Source organism: Artemia franciscana, chromosome 13 (assembly GCF_032884065.1).
Source record: "Artemia franciscana chromosome 13, ASM3288406v1, whole genome shotgun sequence".
Lineage (NCBI taxonomy): Eukaryota > Metazoa > Arthropoda > Branchiopoda > Anostraca > Artemiidae > Artemia > Artemia franciscana.
The window spans coordinates 36,498,780-36,521,862 of record NC_088875.1 but is presented as its reverse complement, the minus strand read 5'-3'; the positions used below and the strand labels follow the sequence as shown (position 1 = coordinate 36,521,862).

The following is a 23,083-nucleotide window of genomic DNA, read 5'->3' as shown; positions in this document are numbered from 1 at the left end:
AGACCTTATGAGAGAAGCTATTCAGGATTCTAAATAATAATGCAAATATTCGACAGCATCTTGTAAATGAAGGTGCTGTTCCGAGTGCTTTAAGGTCCCCCTATTGAAGAGGCTAGAGAATTTTTAGAACCCATCAAGACAAATGTACTGAAAGAAAGATGAAGAACTTAACAAAAAACAGCAAAGATATCATTCAAACATATTTGAATCAATAGCTAATAAAACTTACCATTTGGTTCATATATCTCTTTACCATACCTAGCTCCTTCAAAGAAGTCTTCCATTTAAACGAGCTCTTAAATAGTAATCTTCTTTTTTTTCAAAATACAGTTGCCTCAAACCAGAACTTTAAATTAACCTTAAAAGAAGAAGAAACATGACATAAGAGCCTTATTCTCGAATATTTTTAAAGAACACTTACAGTCAGTACCATGGATAAATCAGGAGAAAAAAATACCCAATTGCTATCTGCCTTTCATTACAAACATTTTTTTTTACCAAAGCAGCTCTAACTGAAACGTTTTCATGAGAAATTAAAGTAATTTGATTTTTGGCAGACAAACAAAGCTAGATTTGCCTTCAATAGTGGTATTTCCCGTTTCTGTTCTCAACAGCTACTTAAAAAACTGCAGTCCTGCAATTACGTTGATAAATAAGAGCTCCTCCTCCAGAACGATAAAATAATTCTAATCTTTAAGCTGGAACTCTCCACAAAAACACTAAAAGGAGCTTTGAAGCCAATCCTAAACAACAGATTCAACTAATAGTTTAACACAGTCTAACGTTTTAAATAAATTCCGTACCGTGCAGAGCAGGCAAGAAGACATGCTCTCTTCTATATTAAAAATGAACTGCACACTAAGAAATAATGAATAAGATTTTTACTGCGCAACGATATCCTTGAATTTCTAGAAGTAACTACTTTTCTAAAGAAGATTTTCAAGGTTTTAAAGCATAAGCAACATGTAACCTGAAAAATTAAAAAAAAATTCACTGAAAAAAATGCAAATAGGTTTTTAACACTATGATTTCTATATAGGTCATACAAATAGTTCTATTCTCTCTATTAAATAGTAAAATACGCAAATAATTTGAATTAGAAAACATAAAAGTAAATGATCCTTCTTTTAACATACAGCTTTGAGATGTCCGTGAACCACATGCCTGCACTTCTCAAACCCCTTAGTGGCAAGGGGTTGCGGTCAGGTGAGTAACTTTTTATGAGACAGAGGGGGAAATTTCACCTCCCACGCCTTAATCTCCCCGCTCAAACCCCAATTCCCCCCTTTCAAAAATTTAGTTTCTCCAAAAAATACTGTCAAAACTTAGATAAGCCCATATAATGTAACCATCGGTATTTGTTTATTATTAATTAAAAAAAAACTTTTCCATAAGACAAGTTTTTTTTAAAAAAAGTCAAGGGCTCCATTAAGCCAAGAATGAGTAAAATTTGCGCTTTACTGAAAAAAAAACAGACAACTGACCGTGGATTGTCAGTTTATTTGACATATACTGACATTTCTTCCTTGAGGTTTTGATCATTTTTCATTTATGAAAGTAAGAAGGCTGAAAACTTTTCAAACGTATTTTGTTTTCAGTAAAGCGCACATTGTGTTCAGGCCATGAGTAGCCATAGGTGTTATCAGCCCTACACTCATGTTAATTTTTGCTCATTTCGAGTTTGACTCGGCTATTTATTGTAATTTCTAATCGTTTTAGTTTCATTTATTTAGTGAGGGTGATTTGCGGTAGTTTCACGCTTGGACTGAAAAATAAAACTAATATCATTCCCAAAAATTCTATCTATGCCCTATGACAGCCTGGATACACTTACACTCTTTTCATTTATTCAAATTGTAAGAGCAGAGGTAGTAATAGTAGTATCCGCAAAAGTTTCAACGTAATACCCCCAATCGTTCTCGATATATTTCTGAGATGTGTTATTGGCAATCATAGACACAATGCCTTTTGATTTATTTTGAAGCAACATTTAGTTTCAAAACATAATAGAACAATTGCATAATTGTGGGGGGTTGACATGCCTAATATCCCTAAAGATATAGTTGCTGGACCGTTCTACTATGCTGCACAAAATGGTTGTTTCATAATTTTGACTACGAGTTTGGAAAATGAATGGGCTTCAGAGAAGGATTGCTTGCCCTCCATTCTCTTACTACTGTTAAAAAGAGCACCAGACACTCGCGCTGTAATTGGAATGCAAGGGGGGGGGGACTTCTCCCTTCATATATCTAGTAAAAACATTTTAAACAGGTAAAAACAGAGTGAAAACATTTTAAATGTATTTTGTTCTCAGTAAAGTGAAAATTATGTTCTGGTCTTGATAAGGAATGGGGGCTGTCAGCCCCACTCATATTAATTTTTGCTCGTTTGGAGTTTGACTCAGTTACTTATTGAATTATTTAAATAAATAAATACTTTTAAAATGTTTTAACCTTTTTAACTTTAATAAATTAAAAATGATTAAAACTCCAAGGAATAGGTTTTATATCAGTATATGTGTACTAAACTGACAATCCATGGCCTTTTTTTCAGTAAAGTTCAAATTATGTCCTCGTCTTAAAAAGGTATGGAGGTTGTAAAAGACATAATGTTCAAACATTTCAACTACACTGAACAAAAAGGCTGAACAAAATGGCAAAATGACACTTTTGACTAATAAAAAGGGCACTAGCCTTTTCAATTTCCAATCGAAGGAGCCTTCTTTGATGTTTCTACGATAAAAAATGGCCATCACAAGATTTCTATCAGATACATTTTGGGAAAATACAAGGCTTGGGGGGAGGGTTTATCCACCCTCTGATCACTCTGAATCTTGAAAAGGGCACTATAACTTTTGATTACCAATCCAACGACACCCTGAAAAGTTTACACGATAACCCAGGGCATCCCAAGGGCATAAATTACCTTGCCCTGAGAGCTGTGTGTGTGGGGGGAATTGTCATCCTCAAAGACACAATTTCCGGTCTTTTTAACTACGTTGAACAAAATGGCTATCTTAAAATTTTAATTAAATGTGTTTGGGGAAATAGCGAGCGTGAGAGTGGGGTTAGTTGCCCTCCAATCACTTTCGACTATTATAAACGGCACTGACCCTTTCCAATCGAATTAGCTGTTTTCAAAGTTTCTACGACAACAAATGGCCGTCTCAAAATTTCTATCAGATGCATTTCAGGAAAATAAGAGGTTTAGGGGGGTATCCACCCTCCAATCGCTCTGAATCTTAAAAAGGGCCCTAGAACATCTAATTTCTAATCAAATGAGAAAATTTTGGAGATTTTATGATCACACTTTCTACATATACCTTATATTCCCCCAGGACATGACATATAACCCTTGCCCTGAGGACTTAGAGGGAGGAGTATCATCCTCAAAGACATAATTTCCGGATCTTCCAATTACGGTGAGCAAAATGGTTATCTCAAAATTTTGATTGGATGTGTCAGGGGAAATGGTGTTCATGGTAGGGGGTTAGGTTGTCCTCCACTCACTTTTGACTATTAAAAAGAGCACCAGCCCTTTCAATTTTCCATAGAATGAGCTCTTTTAGAAGTTTCTAAGACAACAAATGGCCACCTCAAAATTTCTATCAGATGCATTTCGGGAAATACGAGGCGTGTAGGCATACACCCTTTCTAATGCCCCCAGGGCGAAACTTACAACTCTTACCCTGAGGGCACGGGGGGGGGTTATCCTCAAAGACATAATTTCTAGACCTTTCAATTACATTAAAGAAAATGGCAATTTTTATTGAATGTGTTTGGGGAAATGATAGGCGTGGAAAGGGGGTTAGTTGCCCTCCAATCACTTTCGACGATTAGAAAGAGCACTAGCTCTTTGAATTTTTAATCAAGTGAGCCCTTTCCGAAGTTTTTACGATAGGTCCTTTGATACAATGTCCCCTTTTCTAAACAAAAAAAAATTTAATAAATAATACATTGTGCCCACATTGCTCTTTACTTAGGCAGCACTATTGCGCAGCCTATGATATCCAAAACAGACTCAAGAAAATTTGATATGTAAGATCTGAGAAAAATCGGTTTAGCTGTCTGTCTGACAATTAGCTTAGGTTCAGTGGAAAATCCATGTTGTAGGTATATTTTAATTAAATATCATAGGCAGCCTATGTAAAGAACAATGTTGACAAAATCTTTTTTGTATTAGATCAGGGCACTTCGTATCAAAGGGTTGTCATAGAAACTTCGAAAAGGGTTCATTCGATTGGAAATTGAAAGGGCTAGTGAAAAGTGATTGGAGGCCAACTAATTCCCTCTCATGACCACCATTTTCCAAAACGCATTCAATGTAAATTTTGAGATAGCCATTTTTTCAGTGTAGTTAAAACGTCCGGGAAACGTCTTTGAGGATGACAGCCCCCTACAGCCCTCAGGGCAAAGGTTGTAAATCATGCCCTGGTGGCATTTAAGGTTTTTATAGAAAGCACTGTCGTCGAAACTTCAAAGAGAGCTCATTCAATTGGAAAATGAGAGGACTAGTGCCCTCCGAATAGTTGAAAGTGATCGGAGGGCAGATGTCCAACCCCACGCCCATTATTTGTCCGAACACTTATAATCAAAATTTTGATATAGCCATTTTGTTAATAATAATAATAATTAATATTTTGTTAAATGTAATTGAAAAGTATTAAAATTATGTCTTTAAAAACAGCATTTCCACAACCTTCAGGTCAAGGGTTCTAAATTATGCCCTAGGGGGCAGATAAGGTTTTTATAGAAAGCGGTGTCGTAGAAACTTCAAAAAGGGCTCATTCGATTGGAAATTAAGAGGACTAATGCCCTTTTTAGTATTCAGAACTGATAGGAAGGCAAATGCCCCCTGTGCCCATTATCCTAAAACTCTTCTGACCAAAGTTTTGAGACAGCAATTTTGCTCAACATAGTTGAAAGGTCCAAAAACTATGTCTTTAAGAATTTGAGTGTCCCAGGGTGAGGGTCGCAAGTTATGTCCTGGGGACATATAAGTTTTTATAGAAACTTTGGTCATACAAACTTGGGAGGGGGCTAATTGGATCGATAATCAGAAGATCTAAAGCACTTTTTGAGAGTCAAAGTGGTAGGAAGCCCCCCCACACACACGTGTGTCGTCTTGTTCCAAAATGCATCTTACAGAAATTTTCAGATAGCCATTTAATTTAAAATAGTCCAAATATACCATAACAAGGCTTGTGGGGCTGAAACAAACCCCCAGAGCCTGGGGACAAGGGTAGTAAGTTATGCCCCAGGGAAATTTAAGGTTTTTATGGAAGGGATGATTGTATTAACTTTAGATGAGGCTCATTTTGTTGAAAACTAGTCTAGTTCCCACTTAAGAATCAAAAGTGATGGAGGGCAGCTAGCCCCCTCCCCCCCCCCCCCCACACGCCTGTCATTTCCCAAAACCAACATCCAAAGTTTTGAGACATCAATTTATTTCAGCATTGTTGTAAGTTAAAGTAGTTCGTTTGGGGATTTCGACACCCCTCCCCTCCCCTGAGGCCTTAGGACAAGGGTTGTAAGTTGTGCAATTTGTTTATTGTTTGCATATAGTATATATTATTGAGAAAAGGTATGCATGTTTCACTTCTAATTTCTCAAAAAATGAAGGATATTAAGATGAGTCTTTCAGGGAATGTTGAGGGGAGTGTAGAAATAAATCAAAACATGTTGTGAGTATATGGGTTGTCAAAAGGGTTTAACTCAGGAATGACTGAGTATAGTAATTTGGAATTTTCAGGAAATGATAAGGGAGATGATCAATTTACCTAAGAGGCAATATTTGAACACTACTACTGCTACAACTACACCTGCTTCTACTGCAACCACAAGTACTATTACTACTACCACTACTATCACTAAAACTACTACTTCTGTAGCGAGTACTACTAAGGCTGAGGATATTGAAAAAAAAAATATCTGAGTAAACGTTGAGGGGAAAGTTAAAATAAATCAAAACATAATATGAGTCTACAGATTGCTAATACGGGCGGATCAACAATATTTTTGGAACGGCTTATCATATAAAGAGAATACTTCAGGGGCATCATGAGTGAGATATTTAGTTGACCAAAAGCCAAAATGTACATGCTACTACTGCTATTAATAGTGCTATTACTAATAATGATACACTACTACTGCTACTACTGTTCCTAGTACTACCATTACTACTATGATACTAGTACAATTAGACTACGCGTGTGAAGGTGAAAATTTGACAGAATATTGAAGAGGGATTTAGAACTAAATCAAAACACACAACGCGCATGCAGATTGTCAAAAGCTCGCATCTCAGGAATTGATTTGGGTAAGGACTTGTAAGGCTTAGAGTCTTGAGGCGAAAAGGGCGTCAAAAACGCGAATCTATAATATTTTTGGAACGGCTTAATGTCTTAAAGTGAAGCTTTCAAAACATCATTAAAAGAAGTGTTCAACTGACCAAAAGGCAATATGCACATGCTACTACTGCTATTAATACTGCTACTATTACTGCAACAACTACTACTACTGATACAGCACTAACACTGTAACTGCTTCTACTACCACCGAAACTACTGTGATAATAGTATTATTAAGGCTAGGTCTATGAAGGTATTAAATAAAAAAAACTAGTTTTTTTAAATGAAAGTAAGGAGCGACATTAAAACTTAAAACGAACAGAAATTACTCCGTATATGAAATGGGTTGTCCCCTCTGCAGTCCCTTGCTCTTTACGCTAAAGTTTGACTCTTTGCCACAATTCTACTTTTTAAAACAATTAAAAACTTTAGCGTAAAGAGCGTGGGACTGCGGAGGGGACAACCCATTCCATATACGGAGTACTTTCTGTTCGTTTTAATGTCGCTCCTTACTTTCATTTAAAAAAACTAGTTTTTTTTTTATTTAATTTCTGAACGTTTTTGAATTAATGCATGTTTGATTTTGGCTCTCCGCACATAAATTATTGAAATGAAATTAGTATATTAATTTTTTTTGGCTAAATTGCTTTCTCTTAGTTTTGATCAGATGATTTTGAGAAATAAGGGGTGGAGAAGGAGGCCTAGCTGCCCTCCAATTTTTCGGTTACTTAAAAAGGCTACTAGAACTTTTAATATTCAACGAACGTTTTTATTAGTAAAAAATATACGTAACTTAAGAATTAACTTACGTAACAAACTTTTATATTCTTATATTTTTATTATGTGTACGAGGGGGTTTGTACCCTCGTTAATACCTCGCTCTTTGCACTAAATCGTAAGTTTTGTCCCAATTCTTTAAGAATGACCCCTGAATCAAAAAGGCCGTAGAATAAATAGTTGAAATCACTAAAAATATTTTAGCATAAAGAGCGAGGTATTTATCTCCTCCTAAATACCTCGCTCTTTATGCTAAAGTATTTTAAGAACCCCTCATATGCGTAATAATCTCTGTTCGTTTTAAATTTCAATGCTATTCCTTACTTTCATTTGAAAAAATGTTTTCATGTTTATTTTTTCATTGTTTTTTTTATAGTAATGCTAGAAAATCCTGCGCCCTTTTCATTGAATTTTTCTTCCCCCATGACATATTCCTCAAAGGAAAGATCCTCCCACAAAGCCCTCTCCCATCAACCCCACCCCCAAACCAAAAAATCCCCATGAAAACGTCTGTACACTTCCCAATAACCATTACTATATATAAACACTGGTCAAAGTTTGTTACTTGCAGCCCCTCCCTCAGGGATTGTGGGGGAGTAAGTCATTCCCAAAGACATAGTTATTATGGTTTTCGACTATGCTGAAGAAAATGGCTATCTTAAAATTTTAATCTGTTGACTTTTGGAAAAAAATGAGCATGGGAGGGGGCCTATTTGCCCTCCAATTTTTTTGGTCACTTAAAAAGGGCACTAGAACTTTTCATTTCTGCTAGAATGAGCCCTCTCGCGACATTCTAGGACCACTTGGTCGATAAGATGACCCCTGGGAAAAAAAAAACAAACAAACAAATAAACACGCACCCATGATTTGTCTTCTGGCAAAAAATACAAAATTCCACATTTTTTAGATAGGAGCTTGAAATTTTTGCTATAGAGTTCTCTGATATACCGAATACGATAGTGTGATTTTCGTTAAGATTCTATGACTTTTAGGGGATATTTCCCCCTTTTTTCCAAAATAGGGCAAATTTTCTCAGGCTCGTAACTTTTGATGACAAAGACTAAATTAATTGAAACTTATATATTTAGAATTAGCGTAAAAATTCGATTCTTTTGATGTATCTTTTAGCATCAAAATTCCGTTTTTTAGAGTTTCGTTTACTATTGAGCCGGGTCGCCCCTTACTACAGTTCCTTACCACGAACTGTTTGAAAAGAAAATAATTCGGTATTTCGAGGCTTCTGACATTATTACTCCTTTGCGGAAGTTAGGCTCAAAAATGAAAAAGGATTATATTTTTTCTCTGGGCCCCTTCCACCTCTTAGTTTGCTTATTTTCCCGTTAGTTTTTCACCTGTTTCTGCTTTATAGTTGTGTTATCTCTTAGCAGTTCTTTCATTAGTTAAGTTATGGTTGTGGTACATGTGTTTTATCGCTCGTATAGTTGTGTTATTTTCAAATTATAGTCCATAATAGAGAGGCTCCGAACACCCAGCATTGTATATTAAGCTCTTAATTTGACGTTTTTTTCTAACGTGACCAGATTCGTCCTGCGCCCTTTTCATTGAATTTTTTTTTCCCCCATGGCATATTTCTCCAAGGAAAGATCCTCCCACATTGCCCCCTCCCTCAACCCTACCCCCAAAACCAAAAAAAAATCCCCCTGAAAACGTCTGTACACTTCCCAATAACCATTATTATATGTAAACACTGGTTGAAGTTTATAACTTGCAACCCCTCCCCCAGGGACTGTGGGGGAGTAAGTCATCCCCAAAAACATAGTTATTATGATTTCCGACTCTGCTAAACAAAATGGCTATCTCAAAATTTTGATCTGTTGGGTTTGGGAAAAAAATGAGCATGGGAGGGGGCCTAGATGCCCTCCAATTTTTTTGGTCACTTAAAAAGGGCACTAGAACTTTTCATTTCCGTTAGAATGAACCCTCTTGCGACATTCTAGGACCACTTGGTTGATACAATGACCCCTGGGGAAAAAAAACAAACAAATAAACATGCACCCGTGATTTGTCTTCTGGCAAAAAATGCAAAATTCCACATTTTTGTAAATAGGAGCTTGAAACTTCTACAGTAGGGTTCTCTGATACGCTGAATCTGATGGTGTCATTTTCGTTAAGATCCTATGACTTTTAGGGGGTGTTTCCCCCTATTTTCCTAAATAAGGCAAATTTTCTCAGGCTCGTAACTTTTGATGGCTAAGACTAAACTTGATGAAACTTATATATTTAAAATAAGCATTAAAATGCGATTCTTTTGATGTAGTTATTGATATCAAAATTCAATTTTTTAGAGTTTTGGTTACTATTGAGCCGGATTGCTCCTTACTACAGTTTGTTACCATGAACTGTTTGAAAATTTGAGGGAATAATGATGGCAAATTCGAAGTGATAAAAGGCACTAAGTACATTTAGAATGTCAAAATAGCATATCTTAAGAGTTGATTGTGTATTAAGTTGGAATTCTCAGAGAATACTTAAAGGGGAAGATGAATTGACCAAGTGGCAATATGTAAACATTACTACAACTAATACTACTTCTATTACTCAAAAATTTACTAGTTCTACTACTACAATTACTATTGCTCCAACTACTACTTCTACCCCAACTACTTGTAAGGTTAAGAGCATTAAGTTAAATATTTCAAGAAGTATATGAATATACAGGTTATCATAGCACTGCCTAAGTAAAGAACTATATTGGCACAATGTGTTATTTTTATGGGAGTTTGGTCTGTCTTCACATTTCGTATCAAAGGAGTTGCCATAGAAACTTCCAAAGGGTTCACTCAATTGGAAATCAATGCCCCTTTAACAGTTAAAAGTGATTAGAGGACAACTAACCCCACTCCCATCATTTCCTCAAACACATCCAGTCAAAATTTTGAGATAGGCATTTTGTTCAACCTAGTTGAAAGGTCCGAAAATTATGTCTTTGAATATGACATCCCTCCCCACAGCCCTCAAGGCAAAGAGTGTAAAATATACCCTGGGGGCATAAAAGGTTTTTCACAGAAAGCATTGTTGTAGAAACTTCAAAAAGGGTTCATTCGACTGGAAATTGAGAGGGTCAATGCCCTTTATAATAGTCAAAAGTGATTGGAGCTTAAGAGATATATACTTCTTATTAAATAGAAGTAGCAGGCCAACCAACAGATTGCTTATTTTATAGTCTTTTTCAACATAGATAATATATAGTGCTTTTATAATATATTTGTTTTGTATAGACATGCATCCAAGAAAAATATTTGTGACCATCAGAAGGGGGGTACATTTAGGCTTCATATAGAAAAATTATTATACTTGGGAAGAGCCTAGCTTGAAAAAGGTACTGAGCAGGCTTAGTAGTTAGTAGCCTACATCCACTATATCCCTATGCAATTTATTGAATTGTCTCTATGTTAAACCATACGTTTTTGGGGGGATAAGAGAGAAAACATTGCCAGTAGAATATCAGATGGAACACATTATCCTGATGGCAGCCACTTGTCTCAACCAATTTCTATTTAAAGAAAGTATAGAGTCTTGCTCGGGAATCTACTTTTTCATCAGAAAAAGTGTAACATTACAACCACATAGCCTATGAACAATATTACCTTTAACCTACAGGCTAACTCCAGTTTATCCAAGATCCATCCCAGCATTTCTCATATTTAAAAATTGCAAGCTGGACATTGCCAACTATCGACATTTAAGCGAATAAAAACTGAAGCCGCGAAAGAATGATTTTGCCCGAAAAAAGAGAATTTAAATGAGTTTGTCCTTACTAAAGTTGGAATTTTTCAACTAAAAAGATGCATTGCAGCTTTTGAAGAGAGAAAACTAGTATCACATATTCAAACAGGATAGAAACAAGACTAGGGTAAATCAGATCCTATACGCCAAAACAAATATTCAAAAGAATAGCATGCATTATCTGGGCTAGATATGCCTAATAATAACATAATTATTACTTTCTAGTTTCATTCCCCTAGGAGTGTTTTACCTCACCCAATGGATAATATTTACCTTGTTCTTAGTCATATATTAATGGACAATTTATGAAAAATATATTAAGTTTTTCAGATATATCTATTGAATAGTCAAATGAAGTTCAAGTCTAATTAGATTGATAATTCTTGTAGTATTATGTGCTTGCACTTGCTGCCATTGGTTAAAAACAGTCCAAAAGGTCAAAAATGCCTCCGGGATTGACACAACCCTCAAAGACCCAATGACAAGGGCTATAAATTTGTGCAAGTTGTCCATTGTTAACAGATAAACTATATTGTAAAGGATGAGGATACGCTTGATCTTGGATCTCCAAAAAAAAGGTTACGGTATTAAGGTGAAATTTCAACATAAAATATAAATTAAAAAAAGAAGCCGAAAAGATATAAATTAAAAAAGCCATTTGGTTCAAAATAAGCGAAAGTTGTAATAATTATGCCTCCGAGGATACCATACCCCTCCCCTTCCGCTCCAGAACTGGGGTAAAGATTATAAATATTGCAGTAACCTTATCGTTCACATACATAATCTTAAACTACTGAAAGGAAGAGCCTTGATTCAGAAATTCACGGAGTGTTGAGGAGTACGTTAAACTGAACTAAAAGACACCATCTGCATCCACAACAGCACAGAGTATGAAGTTGGAATTTTCAGAAAATATTGAGGGGATGTTGAAAAGTAGTCCAAGACAACCATCCTCCCTCTCATAGTCTTATAAGGTACCATCTCCCCAAAGATATCTGATCAAAATTTTGAAACAACTATCTTGCTCAAAATAATCTAAAAGTTATATAAGTATGCCTTCAGGGATGACAGAGAGCCCCACAGCTCATAGGGAAGGGTTTGTGAGTTATAAAAGCTGCCCTCTAATTATATTTAAGGATTATAATTAGAAAAAAGGGAACATTGTTTGATCCTTAGTCTTTCAAAATACTTAAGAGTGCTAAGGTGAAACTTTGAGGAAATGTTGAGAGGGATATCGAATACAATCAAAACACGATATGTTCATGCTAATTGTCAAATGGGTGTATCAGCAATATCTAAGGAACAGTTGAGAGTATTAAATTGAAACTTTCAGGGTATGTTACGGGGCATTTTGAAGAATGATAGGACGGCAATCAAATACCTCCTTTTTATACTAATTTTTATACTACCACTCCCCTTTACTGATTGTAATTTTGAACAAGCCATTTGGCTCAAAATGTTAAAATCTCTAATAACTATACTTCCAAGGATGGCATGCCCCCAAAAGGCACAGGGCAAAATAGTAGCAACAAATGTTTTAATTGTTTTAAAAAGCGACTGTGTTATTCATTAAATAAAAGTCACCCCGTCCCTGATAGAAGAAATTCATACTGTCACCTTTTTTTGGCGACATGTTAATTTCTGCTCGTTTTGAGTTTGACTCGGTTATTTACTGTAACTTCTGTTCATTTATTTACTAATGCTGATTTGTGATGGTTTTACGCTTAATAGATTGTTTTGATTCTACTTTTGCTCATTTTCGGTTTAATGGAGTTCTTTATTCTTCCTTGAAAAACTTATTTTGTGGAGAACAGTTTTATTAACTAATTTTTGTTCGTTTTATATTGACATTTTCTTTTTAAGGGAAACTAGATTGGAAGGCTGATTGCCCTCCACTCAATTTTGACTCTTAAAAAGGCACTAGAACTTTTAATTTCCAATCAAACTAGCTCTTTTAAAATATCAATGATATTACTAGTTATGATCGAGCAGCACTGCCTGTAAGATAGAATATATTGCCTTTTAATACGGTCATGAATGTAGTTTTTTCGTTTAATTGAAACTATCCCTGAACATACCCTAAAATTTCCAACTTATTGCCCTTGGTGGCATTAGCTACAGCAACCATAGAAATAGTACTAAAAGTATACATAGATTCTTCTGGCTGGTTCACAACTTAATCCGCCACGACTTAACCTGAAATGTCTAACTTAATAATGTAAGCCATTATTATGATATTGCTTTGTCACCCTTTTGACAATCTACATGATCATAGTTCGTTTTGATTTAGTTCAACATCTGCATAAATATTCCTTGAAACTTTCCAACTTAATAAACAAGTCAATTCTTAAGATACGCTCTTTTGACAGTCTAAGTGCACATAAAGGCTTTTGTTAGTTTGAATTTTCCATCAATGTTCTCTCAAATTTTACCTTCACAGACTCAGCCCTAATAGAGCTAGTATCACAGTAATTGCGGCGGTAGTAGAAGTTATTACAATGGTAGTGATGCTTTAGTAGCAGTAATAGCAGCAGTATTAATAGCAGTAGTAGCATGTACATCTTGCCTTCTCATCAGTTGAAAATCCCTTTCATGATGCTCCAGAAGTTTCACTTGGCACCATAAGCCGTTCCAAAAATACTGCTAATTTGCACTTTTGATCCCCCTTTACATCTTAGTACTCTAAGGCTTACAGGTTGCTGCAATTAAAGTAGCAGTTGGAGTAGTTTAGCAGCAGCAGCAGTATTAGTAATAAGTAGCAGTGGTAGTAGTGTTAGTAATGACATGCATATATTACCTTTTTGGCAATTGATCTTCCCCTTTAAAAATTCTCTGAAATTTCCAACTTAATATCCAAATTCATTCTTGAGGTACACCCTTTTGACAATCTGCATGCACATAGTGCGTTTTGACCTAGTTCAAACACCTCTTCACTATTCTGTCAAATTTTTAACTTCATACACTCAGCCTTAATTGTTCTGGTAGCATAGTAGTAGTGGTAGTAGTAATAACAGTAGTAGCAGTAATAATGTATAATTATTATTAGTATTAACAGCAGGAGTAGCAGTATTAATAGCAGTAGTAGCAGGTTCATTTTGCCTTTGGTCAACTGAATATCCCACTGATGATATCCCTATAAGATAATCCGTTACAAAAATTGCTGACACGCTCGTATTATCAATCTGTATGCACATAACATGCTTTGATTTAGTTAAAAGTTTCCTCAGATTAGATTACTTCAATATCCTCAGCCTTAGTAGTACCCGATGCAGAAGTAATAGTTTTAGTGATGGTTGTGGCAGTGTTAGTAGTAGTTTTGGTAGCAGTAGAAGCAGCGGTAGTTGTATTAGTAGCGTACAAATATTGCCTTTTTGGTCAATTGATCATCTCCCTTATCATTTCCCGTAAGTTATAAATTAATATACTCAGTCATTCCTGAGTTACGCCCTTTTGAAAACCCATATACACATAACATGTTTCTAATTCTCACCCTCAGATTCCCTGGTCTATAAAAATAATCTAGATAAGTTACGAGTTTGAAAAAATTCGATTATAGTCTAAATTTTAAAAAGAAACATTTCTCATGTACATAACGTTATATTTATTATACATTTAAAGGACAAAAATTACATCATTCTTTCCCAGGGTGGTCATATCATTTTTGGCATTTTACGATGCAGGCGAAATTTAACAAGATGACAAATTACTCCGAACAACTAAATGATCAACGATTTAAAAACTTAAGCATGAAGTTATATATTAAAAAAATACTGTCTAACAGCAAAAATATCTCCTATTTAACGAATTAACGTTAGAAACGGGAAACTTCCTAAAATAAGAATAATTAATTAACTCTTGGTGAGCGTGAATCAGCTATAGATAAACACGTATTGAAGATCTTACTTCCAAGGCAAGGGTAAACTCCTTTTTATGGGATGGGGGCAAGTGGGATATAAAGCAGAAAAAAAAAGACAAAACATACTTAAAAATTACTATGAATCCTACGATAAGGATACTTCCGCTCATGAAAGACCATGCAGGTGAAAGAATTTAAATACAATTTTCGCTACAATACATATCATTCATAGTATTTCATCAATAATAATTACTAGGAGTTATCCTACCACAAAAAACAGTTGAATACTTCAGTATTAGACCCATTCTAAAAACTAGAAACTTTGGAAATGGAAGCTCCAATATTTACAGAATTACCAATAAACTTGTTTACAAATACAATTGTTTGCAAGGACGCCTGAGCACATCTTTTTATTCGTTTCTTCTCTTTATTTCTAGCACCACAATATCTGCTACACTTGATTTTCTGTTTTCAAGAACATCAACCCACTTTCAAGATCTCAATGACGAAAATTTACAAAATAATTATTAATACAACTTACAGCTCTACAAAATACAGGTGATTGTGTCCAACCCAATCAGGATGAAGCTAGAAAGTTTCTCTAAAATGGGCTGGACATGAAAGTCATGTATCTAGAGTTAAATAACTGCAGAATACATAGTTATTTTACAACTTGAAAAAACAACTACGTATACGACTACCTAAAAATTCGAATATGAATTATAAAAAATCTCGGTCTAGAAATTGAGTGCTGGTTGAATTTTGTTGAAGTAGCGATTCTGGAACAGTTTTAATTTTTCAATTTTAGTTTTAAAGGTCCAATTTTGTTGCAAATTTTTTTTATATATGTAATTTGCTTAAGACGGCTCTTAAATATAGAGCTGAAATATTCTTAAGGTTAAAAGAATTTCACTATCATGAGTAAATTCCCAGTTGTTTTATTACAGAAAAAAGTACGGTCTTCATCGTAAACAAGAGTCAATCCGCTGTTAAAAACAAGCGTCAACTTTAAATTATAGAGAGTAGTGAAGCTTTGACTTCAAATGAGGAAAAGATCAAACGGTAGTATTAATAATCTTTTTCTTGAAGTCTGAATTATTTCTGTGCAAGTAAGGAATTGGTAGACTATAAGCTAGGTAAAAATGGTTTTTACTGCCAAGTGAAGAAATGGGGTCAGAACCCAATGATAGAAACATGTTCAATAATTCCAACCTGCGTATTTAATGGATTTCTTCAAAATGGGCAACCCATGTACATTACTGCTCCGTCATCAATGACTGGGACCCAAATTCAGATATCTCCAATCAAATATACTCCATTGAATCCCTAGCCTGATTTATCACCAACGAGAATAAATAACCGATTCCCAGAATCTTGGGCAAATGACCCAGACTTCCCACCACTAACACAGATGGAAGATTGTGATGAAAATTTAAGTGCTATCAATCCTTTTGTAGCTGAAGGAATCATTACAAACAGTATGAACCAGGGTAGTTCACCCAGGCAAAACATTCCCCAAATACCACTACGGTACAAAATTATCAGGAGAAAAGAAGCCGTTAAAGAAGTGTTAAAAATAGTAATCAGTTACTACAAAAAGAATATCTTTCTGACTATGAGATTTTTCCTATTGCAGTGAAAGTGTCCCTAAATGAAAATGAAAAGCAATTCCCAGAAGACTCAAAAATTTTCAAATTCCTAACTAGCGTGGTTGGTCACAAAAAGTTTGCATTTGAAATATTCAGTAAAATTCCGAAAGTGGTCATACATGTAGATTCCAACAATACAGCAGAGAAACTATTATCATTAACCTCAATTTGTGACCGGAATGTATCAGTTAAACTACAGGAAAAAAAAAGTTCTTGAAGTGTCATCAAAGGCATACCAAAATACTTATCTGAAGAAAAAAATTATCGAAAGTATTTACTCTACAGTAAATGTAGAATCTGTAAAAAGAATGAAACGTTTTAATAGAGAATCCAAAATCTTAGAGGATAGTTTGTCAATACTAATTGTATTTTGTGGCAACATTCTATCCCTAAAAGTTACCTGCTTTGGAAGAGAAAGAGAAGTTAACAAATATAACAGAAAAAATCTACAGTGCATTAAATGTCAAAAAATGTCCACATTGCTAAGAACTGTAAAGCAGAACACTTTATTTGCTTGCAGTGCTCTAGCAAACATACATCCAAAGATTGTCTATTGAAATTTGAGGATGTCCAGAGCAGGGCTTCTAAATATAAATGTGTTAATAAAGGGAAATCATTCATCAACTTCTTTAACCTACCCAGAAAGACAGAAAAATCAGCAAAACTAAATATTGCTGAAAAATGTCAATTAGTGTATACAAGTGCCTCTGCTGTACACAAGACTTATGCACAGACTGTACACAAAGAAGCCTATCAGAAAATCGTCTCAACCCACTCAACATCGAACCCCACTCTTGATGCAATTATTAAAGAGATGAAAAGAGAAATCATGACTAAAATGGCTATTTCAGTGGCATTTTCTGAAGACTTCGTAAAATTTGATAAATTTAGTCTATCTAAAATAATCAACAATGTTTGCTCCTTTTTGAAAAACCTAAATGTTGGTGAAGTAGATGCTGCCCAAATCAATTCAGAATGTACAAGAAAATGACCAGTTCCCTAAAATTAATATCTTGGAATGCAAGATTAAAACAAATAAATCCTGGGTTTAAAATAAATAAAGATATGCTAGTAAATTATTGCCTGAAATGATGTAAACATCTTCTGTATGCAAGAAACACATCTTAAGCCCCATATTAGTCCAACTTTTAAAGAATACAATATTGTAAGGAAGGATAGAATCAAGGCAGATAAAGGGGGAATCTTAGTTGGCACAAAGAAAAATATCCATTTAGTTCCAATTAGAACCCAATACCTTGATAAATTTGAAAAAATTGAGGTTCAAGGCTCTAGAGTATTATTAAGTAACAATATGACTGTTAATAATTTCAATGTGTACAACCCTCAAGGTGATTCTTCCCAAATTAGAGACATTTATACTATACTATAGTCACAAATATCCCCCAAGAGACATGTTTATCATTGTTGCTGATTTTAATTCACATTCTAATGCATGGGGTAATTGTGGAAGTACAAATAGAAGTGGAAATCCTATAGAAGACCTTTGAATGAATAGTGATAATACTTGTCTCCTAACCACAAACAATTTACCAACCCGACTAAATAGTAAAACAGGCTAATATACCCCAATTGACTTGATGTTTTCTTCCCCTGCAATTTTGAATAGATCCAACATATCCTGTTATAAAGACAGCTCATCACATAGTGACCATAAACCTATCCTGCTAGAATTAGATAAAAATGATCATGTGCCAAATCTTGATAGGAATAGCGACAGCAATAGATTATCTATGTGTCAGTTAAACTTTATGGATTGGAATGTATTTAGAAATGTACTTAATAGATCTAATGTGAATGTCCAACTAGAGCAAACTGCTACCATCGATGAAAAAATTGCAATATTTCAAAATTTATTAGTAAAACCTTGAAAGGAAGCTAATCACATCAGAAGAGATGGGAAACATAAAGTCAAAATCTGGTGAAATAAAGAATGCTCTATTGCCAAGTGTAATTTATACATAGCCAAAAGGCTTTACAAGCGATACAGAACCTATGAACTATATGTAGAAATGCAAAGAAATAATACAAAACTCAAAAAGACAATAGTCAGATTCTGATATACAGGTGACGATTGCTTCTCCTTGCCCAAAAAATATTTCTGTCACAACAGAGCAGAAAAAGATTCATGGATCAAATTCTTAGACGCTCTGGATTTTTGTACACCAGTGACTAACACATACAACACCATCAAGAAACTGTTATCCAGAGACACTCAGGAAACCATAAATCCACCTTTAGTTTATAAAAACAGGCTTTTAATATCAGATACTGAGAAAGCAAATGCTGCTGCAAAGCATCTTGCAAGCACTGTTAGTGTTGATGATCCTTTTGTAGAAGGAGCCATTGCTCAAAAATCCAAGGTAAAGTGCATGTCTTAGATAGACAACAACACTCCATATAACAGCCCCTTTTCTCTCCATGAATAAACTACTGTAACCAAGTCACTCCCAGAAACTTCGCCTGGAGATGATGGTATATACCCTCATTTTATTCAAAACCTACCAATAGACTGGGTGCACATTCAACTAGACATCGTAAATGAAACATGGGATCATGGTTTGTTCTCCAAATTATGGAAACACGGTGCAGTAAAGCTCATACCAAAATAAGGTAAAGATATAAGTAAGATTGAAAACTATAGGACTATCACCTTACTACCTGTTGTTGGGAAAATATATGAACGGCTTGTCAAGCAAAGGTTGACCACAATGATTGAAATAAATAAAGGGCTACATTATTTATAGCGCGGATTCAGAAAGGGCAGAAACACAGATGATATCATGTTTAAGTTCTTGAATGACGCCCTGTATGCTCTTTAAAACAAAAAAGTTCTTGTTGCTGTGTTTCTGGATGTAAAGGCAGCATTTGCGACCATGATCCATCGTCAAAGCTTGGATGGAGTCCTCGAAGCAAAGATAAGAAGCAGATTATTGGCCTTTTCCTTGTCTTTCCTTGATGATAAAGATATGAAGATCAATTTCGGAAAAGCTACATCATCAAATCTGATACACAGAAAAAGAGGGGTGCCTCAAGGGCCAGTATTGGGTCCTATTTATTATAATCTTAGTGAGTTTAACATCCCATTGGAGCTGGAAATGTCAGAGTGGGTGTTTTTGCAGATGATAATTGCTTATGGGCTGCTGGTAAATCAGTTAAAGATGTAGAATCAATTTTTCAATATTCACTTGATCAGATCAGCCATTGGGCTACGGAAGTACATATTTCATTCTCAGTAGAGAAAGCCAAAGTAATGATAATTACTAGGAAATCAAAAATTAATAATCCTAAACTCTTTTTAAATAATACTCTACTAAATGTTGTTGATGAAATCAAGTGGCAAGGATGACACTTTGACAGGAGACTTACATTCAGAACTCATATAAATTAAACTAAAGCTGCTTGTATAAGGAGGTTCAATATAATGAAGGATTTTTCTGCCACAAGTTGGGGTCCAAAATTTGACTGCTTAATTGAATTCTACACAAAATACATTAAGCCAAAATTGGAATATGGTTCAATAATTTATCAAATAGCCAGTAAAACCACCCAGAAAAAACCGGAGGGTATTCAGAGTTCTGCCCTTCGCATAGCATTTCGTGCTCGAAAAACCACACCTGTGACATGCTTAATATCTGAAAGTGGCATGGAAAACTTAGAAGTACGAAGTCTTATAAGTGGAATTAAACACCTCAAGAAAACAAACTCGACTGAAAAAAAATCATCCTCTTTAATCTTGAGAGCTGAAACACGGACAACAGTGATTTTCAACAAATGATTGGTCAGCTGGCATTAATGCTCTAAAATAAAAAGGTGTTGAGTCCAAACTACCTGAGATGCATCATATAGAAGATCTGATACCTACCCCCATATGGGACTACCAGAGTATAGAGTTCTTCGAAGACGTTGAAAACTGAGAAGGGCTGGATCTCGCAAATTCATTCAAGTACCTTATAGAAGTAAGTTTTACTGACCATATTGACATATATACGGATGCTTCCAAAAATGAAAATGGGGTTAGAGCCGCATTTGTAGTCCCATCCAAGTCGATAGTGCCAAAAATTCAAGCTTGATAGAAACTTGACTGTACTTGAATCCGAAATAAATGCACTTGCCAAGGCTGCAAACTTTTTATCTCTCTCCTTTGCCCCTGGAGCTACTGTAAGAATCGGCTCTGACTCTAAAAGTACTACTTAGCCCTTAAAGGTTTTTACTGGTCTAAGAAACCAGCCCCAGAAACCATTCTATGCGACACATCATTACAACAAGTAATATGGTAACATTACATCAATCATAACAAGTACACATCATTACAACATGTCAATATGGGTATACACTTAAAATTTCAATGGATACCTGGTCAAACGGGCATACCAGGAAACGAACAAGCAGATCTGACAGCCAAAGATGCAACTATAACAAGTGAAGAGACATCCAGAGCTGTAACACAATGTATAGCATATGCTATTAGTTCAATTATACAAAAGTTGAAACATGAATCTTTCATAAACAACCAAGCTAAGTTCAAACTGGTTTTTTACCGGGAAGCAGAAAAGGTATTTTGAAGAAGACCTTTACAGCAAGTTACCAAGACAACAAGGTAAAATATTATTCAGGCTGCGATCAGAACATGCGAATAAATTCATACTTAGCCCGCTTCTATAATGAAAACCCAAAGTGTAGCTACTGTGATCAAGTGGAAACAGTACATCACCTTCTACTACAGTGCCCAGTCCCTGACTGGGATAGACGAAAACTTTATGATCTTATGCGTGTCAACAAACTTAAAGACTACCATGACCTTCTTGGCAGCTCAGCAGCAACTGATGAGAATATAATAGTGATTTCAGCAACAATTTTTACAGAATATCCCAAGGGATAAATCTCTATGATTATTTTTTTTTATTTCAGTAGTGTTCATCCAAAGTGCATGATCCTCAAGTCACGGCAGTGAGAAGGAGGATAAAACTCGTCATCGTCATATTTGACTTCAATTTATATAAAAGCCAGTGAGCAGGAAAGAAAATTTAAATATCAATGGAGCCAAATATTTTTATTATTTAAAATATTTTATTAATATTTTATTTTAACTTTGAAATTATTTTTCGGTACTTTACGTATAGCAGTAATTGACAAATAGTCACACCAAAAACAAATATTGTTATTTTTACAACAGGTTAGCAAACAGACCAGCTCGTTCTTTTTACTAAGTAGCGAAGTTTATTTCTGCATTATATTTTTTATTCTTAAACTTTGAAAAATTTGAACTAAAAATATTTTGATAGAGAACAAAAAGAGGATAATGTTTAAACGAAAGAAGGCAGACAAAATGCTTTGGAGGAGCCCGTTGATTGTTAGATGGAGAACTGTTATTTTGAAAAATAGAAAAGCACATCAGCTCATTTTCACCAAGTTAGGAAGTTAATTTCTACGCTGCATTTTTTTCCTAAAAATATTATCAGAAATTTTGTTTTAAAAATCATCTTGACCAAAGATTAAGCCCATATTCACAAATTAAGCAAATTACACTTCACAAAAACATTTGGATGTTAAGTAGCGCTTTTATAACCTTCAAAATTAGCTCCGGGACGTGGGACACAAGAGAGAAAAAAAAATTCTAAAAACACACAAAAAGCAACAGTAAAATAAAATCAACAACGATTACAGCGACTTTTAAATAATTGGCTAAAATCAAATGCTAGAAACTAATGGCTTGATTTTAAGAACAAGCCAAATCTAATTCCTTAACCTCAATAATACTAAACTGGTTCCTTACTCAGGAAACATTACTACATCCAGGCAAGAAGTGGCATGATTTAATAAGGCCTGGTCAGTTTGGAAGTTAAAATGACACTGAGGACAAACAAATCTTTGAGATGGCGTTGTCAATCCTCCCTCATTCGAAATCTAAAAAGAAAACAGTATTTCTGTTAACATAATAAGGAAAACATCTAGACTAGAACGGGTCTATATATATATAGGCTATATTGAATTGTTATAAATGACCAAGTCGACGAAGATTCGAGGAACCAGCCTCATCTTGTCTGATATCAAGAAATTTCAGCTAGCGATTGATAGTTACATGTTTTATAACAACTGCCAATACCGATCCTCTAAAAATCGTTAGGTACTCGAAAGGCTGAGATTGAGCCTCAACATCAGCAAGAGAAAAAAGCTTTTGTATTCTGTAAAAAGCTAATATCTACATGGATAACATAAAATCAGCTAAAAAGGGCTATTTAAAGCTACTCGGATTTCTTTAACATAAACTCTGCTACATGGGAAAGTTTGTCAAAGTTATTAGTTTATTGAGATTGAAAGTGTTTTGAAAGCCGTATATCAAACAGTTCGCAGTAATGAACTGAAAGTAGGGAGCGACACGGCTCAATAGTAACCGAAATTTTAAAGCAGAGTTTTGATAACAATAGATGTATCAAATGAATCGAATTTTTATGCTGATTCCAAATATACAAAGGTCACTAAATTTAATGTAGCCCATCAAAAGTTACGGGCCTAAGAAAATTTGCCCATTTTGGGTAAAAGGGGACCCCCCCCCAACAAAAAAAAATTCAAGGAATCGTGATGAAAATCACACCATCAGATTCAGTATATCACACAACCCTGAAGTAGATGCTTCAAGCTCTTATACACAAAATTGTGGAACTTGTGGAACTGTGGAAACTATCT

General features: G+C 34.9%; 3 protein-coding genes across 5 annotated transcripts in view; 1 reads left to right on the top strand and 2 right to left on the bottom strand.

The window, feature by feature from the left end:
• The window catches only part of LOC136034881 (G patch domain-containing protein 1 homolog), a 52,641-nt gene extending 41,821 nt beyond the window's left edge, over window positions 1-10,820 (bottom strand). Inside the window, exons 1-2 of one of the 2 annotated variants that reach the window (XM_065716368.1) lie at window positions 10,735-10,820; window positions 230-358 (exon numbers count right to left, since the gene is read on the bottom strand). In XM_065716368.1, the coding sequence (XP_065572440.1) occupies window positions 230-284 (55 nt within the window). In that variant the 5' untranslated portion in view covers window positions 285-358; window positions 10,735-10,820. The remainder of the gene's footprint in view (window positions 1-229; window positions 359-10,734) is intronic. The other variant, XM_065716369.1, reaches the window with a different exon arrangement.
• The window catches only part of LOC136034885 (E3 SUMO-protein ligase NSE2-like), a 235,066-nt gene that overhangs the window by 97,455 nt on the left and 114,528 nt on the right, over window positions 1-23,083 (top strand). The gene's annotated exons all lie outside the window — the stretch shown is intronic.
• Window positions 14,451-23,083, bottom strand: part of LOC136034880 (uncharacterized) — a 30,397-nt gene continuing 21,764 nt past the window's right edge. For both annotated transcript variants that reach the window (XM_065716366.1, XM_065716367.1), the window contains exon 5: window positions 14,451-22,303. In XM_065716366.1, coding sequence (XP_065572438.1) covers window positions 22,169-22,303 — 135 coding nt within the window. In that variant the 3' untranslated portion in view covers window positions 14,451-22,168. The remainder of the gene's footprint in view (window positions 22,304-23,083) is intronic.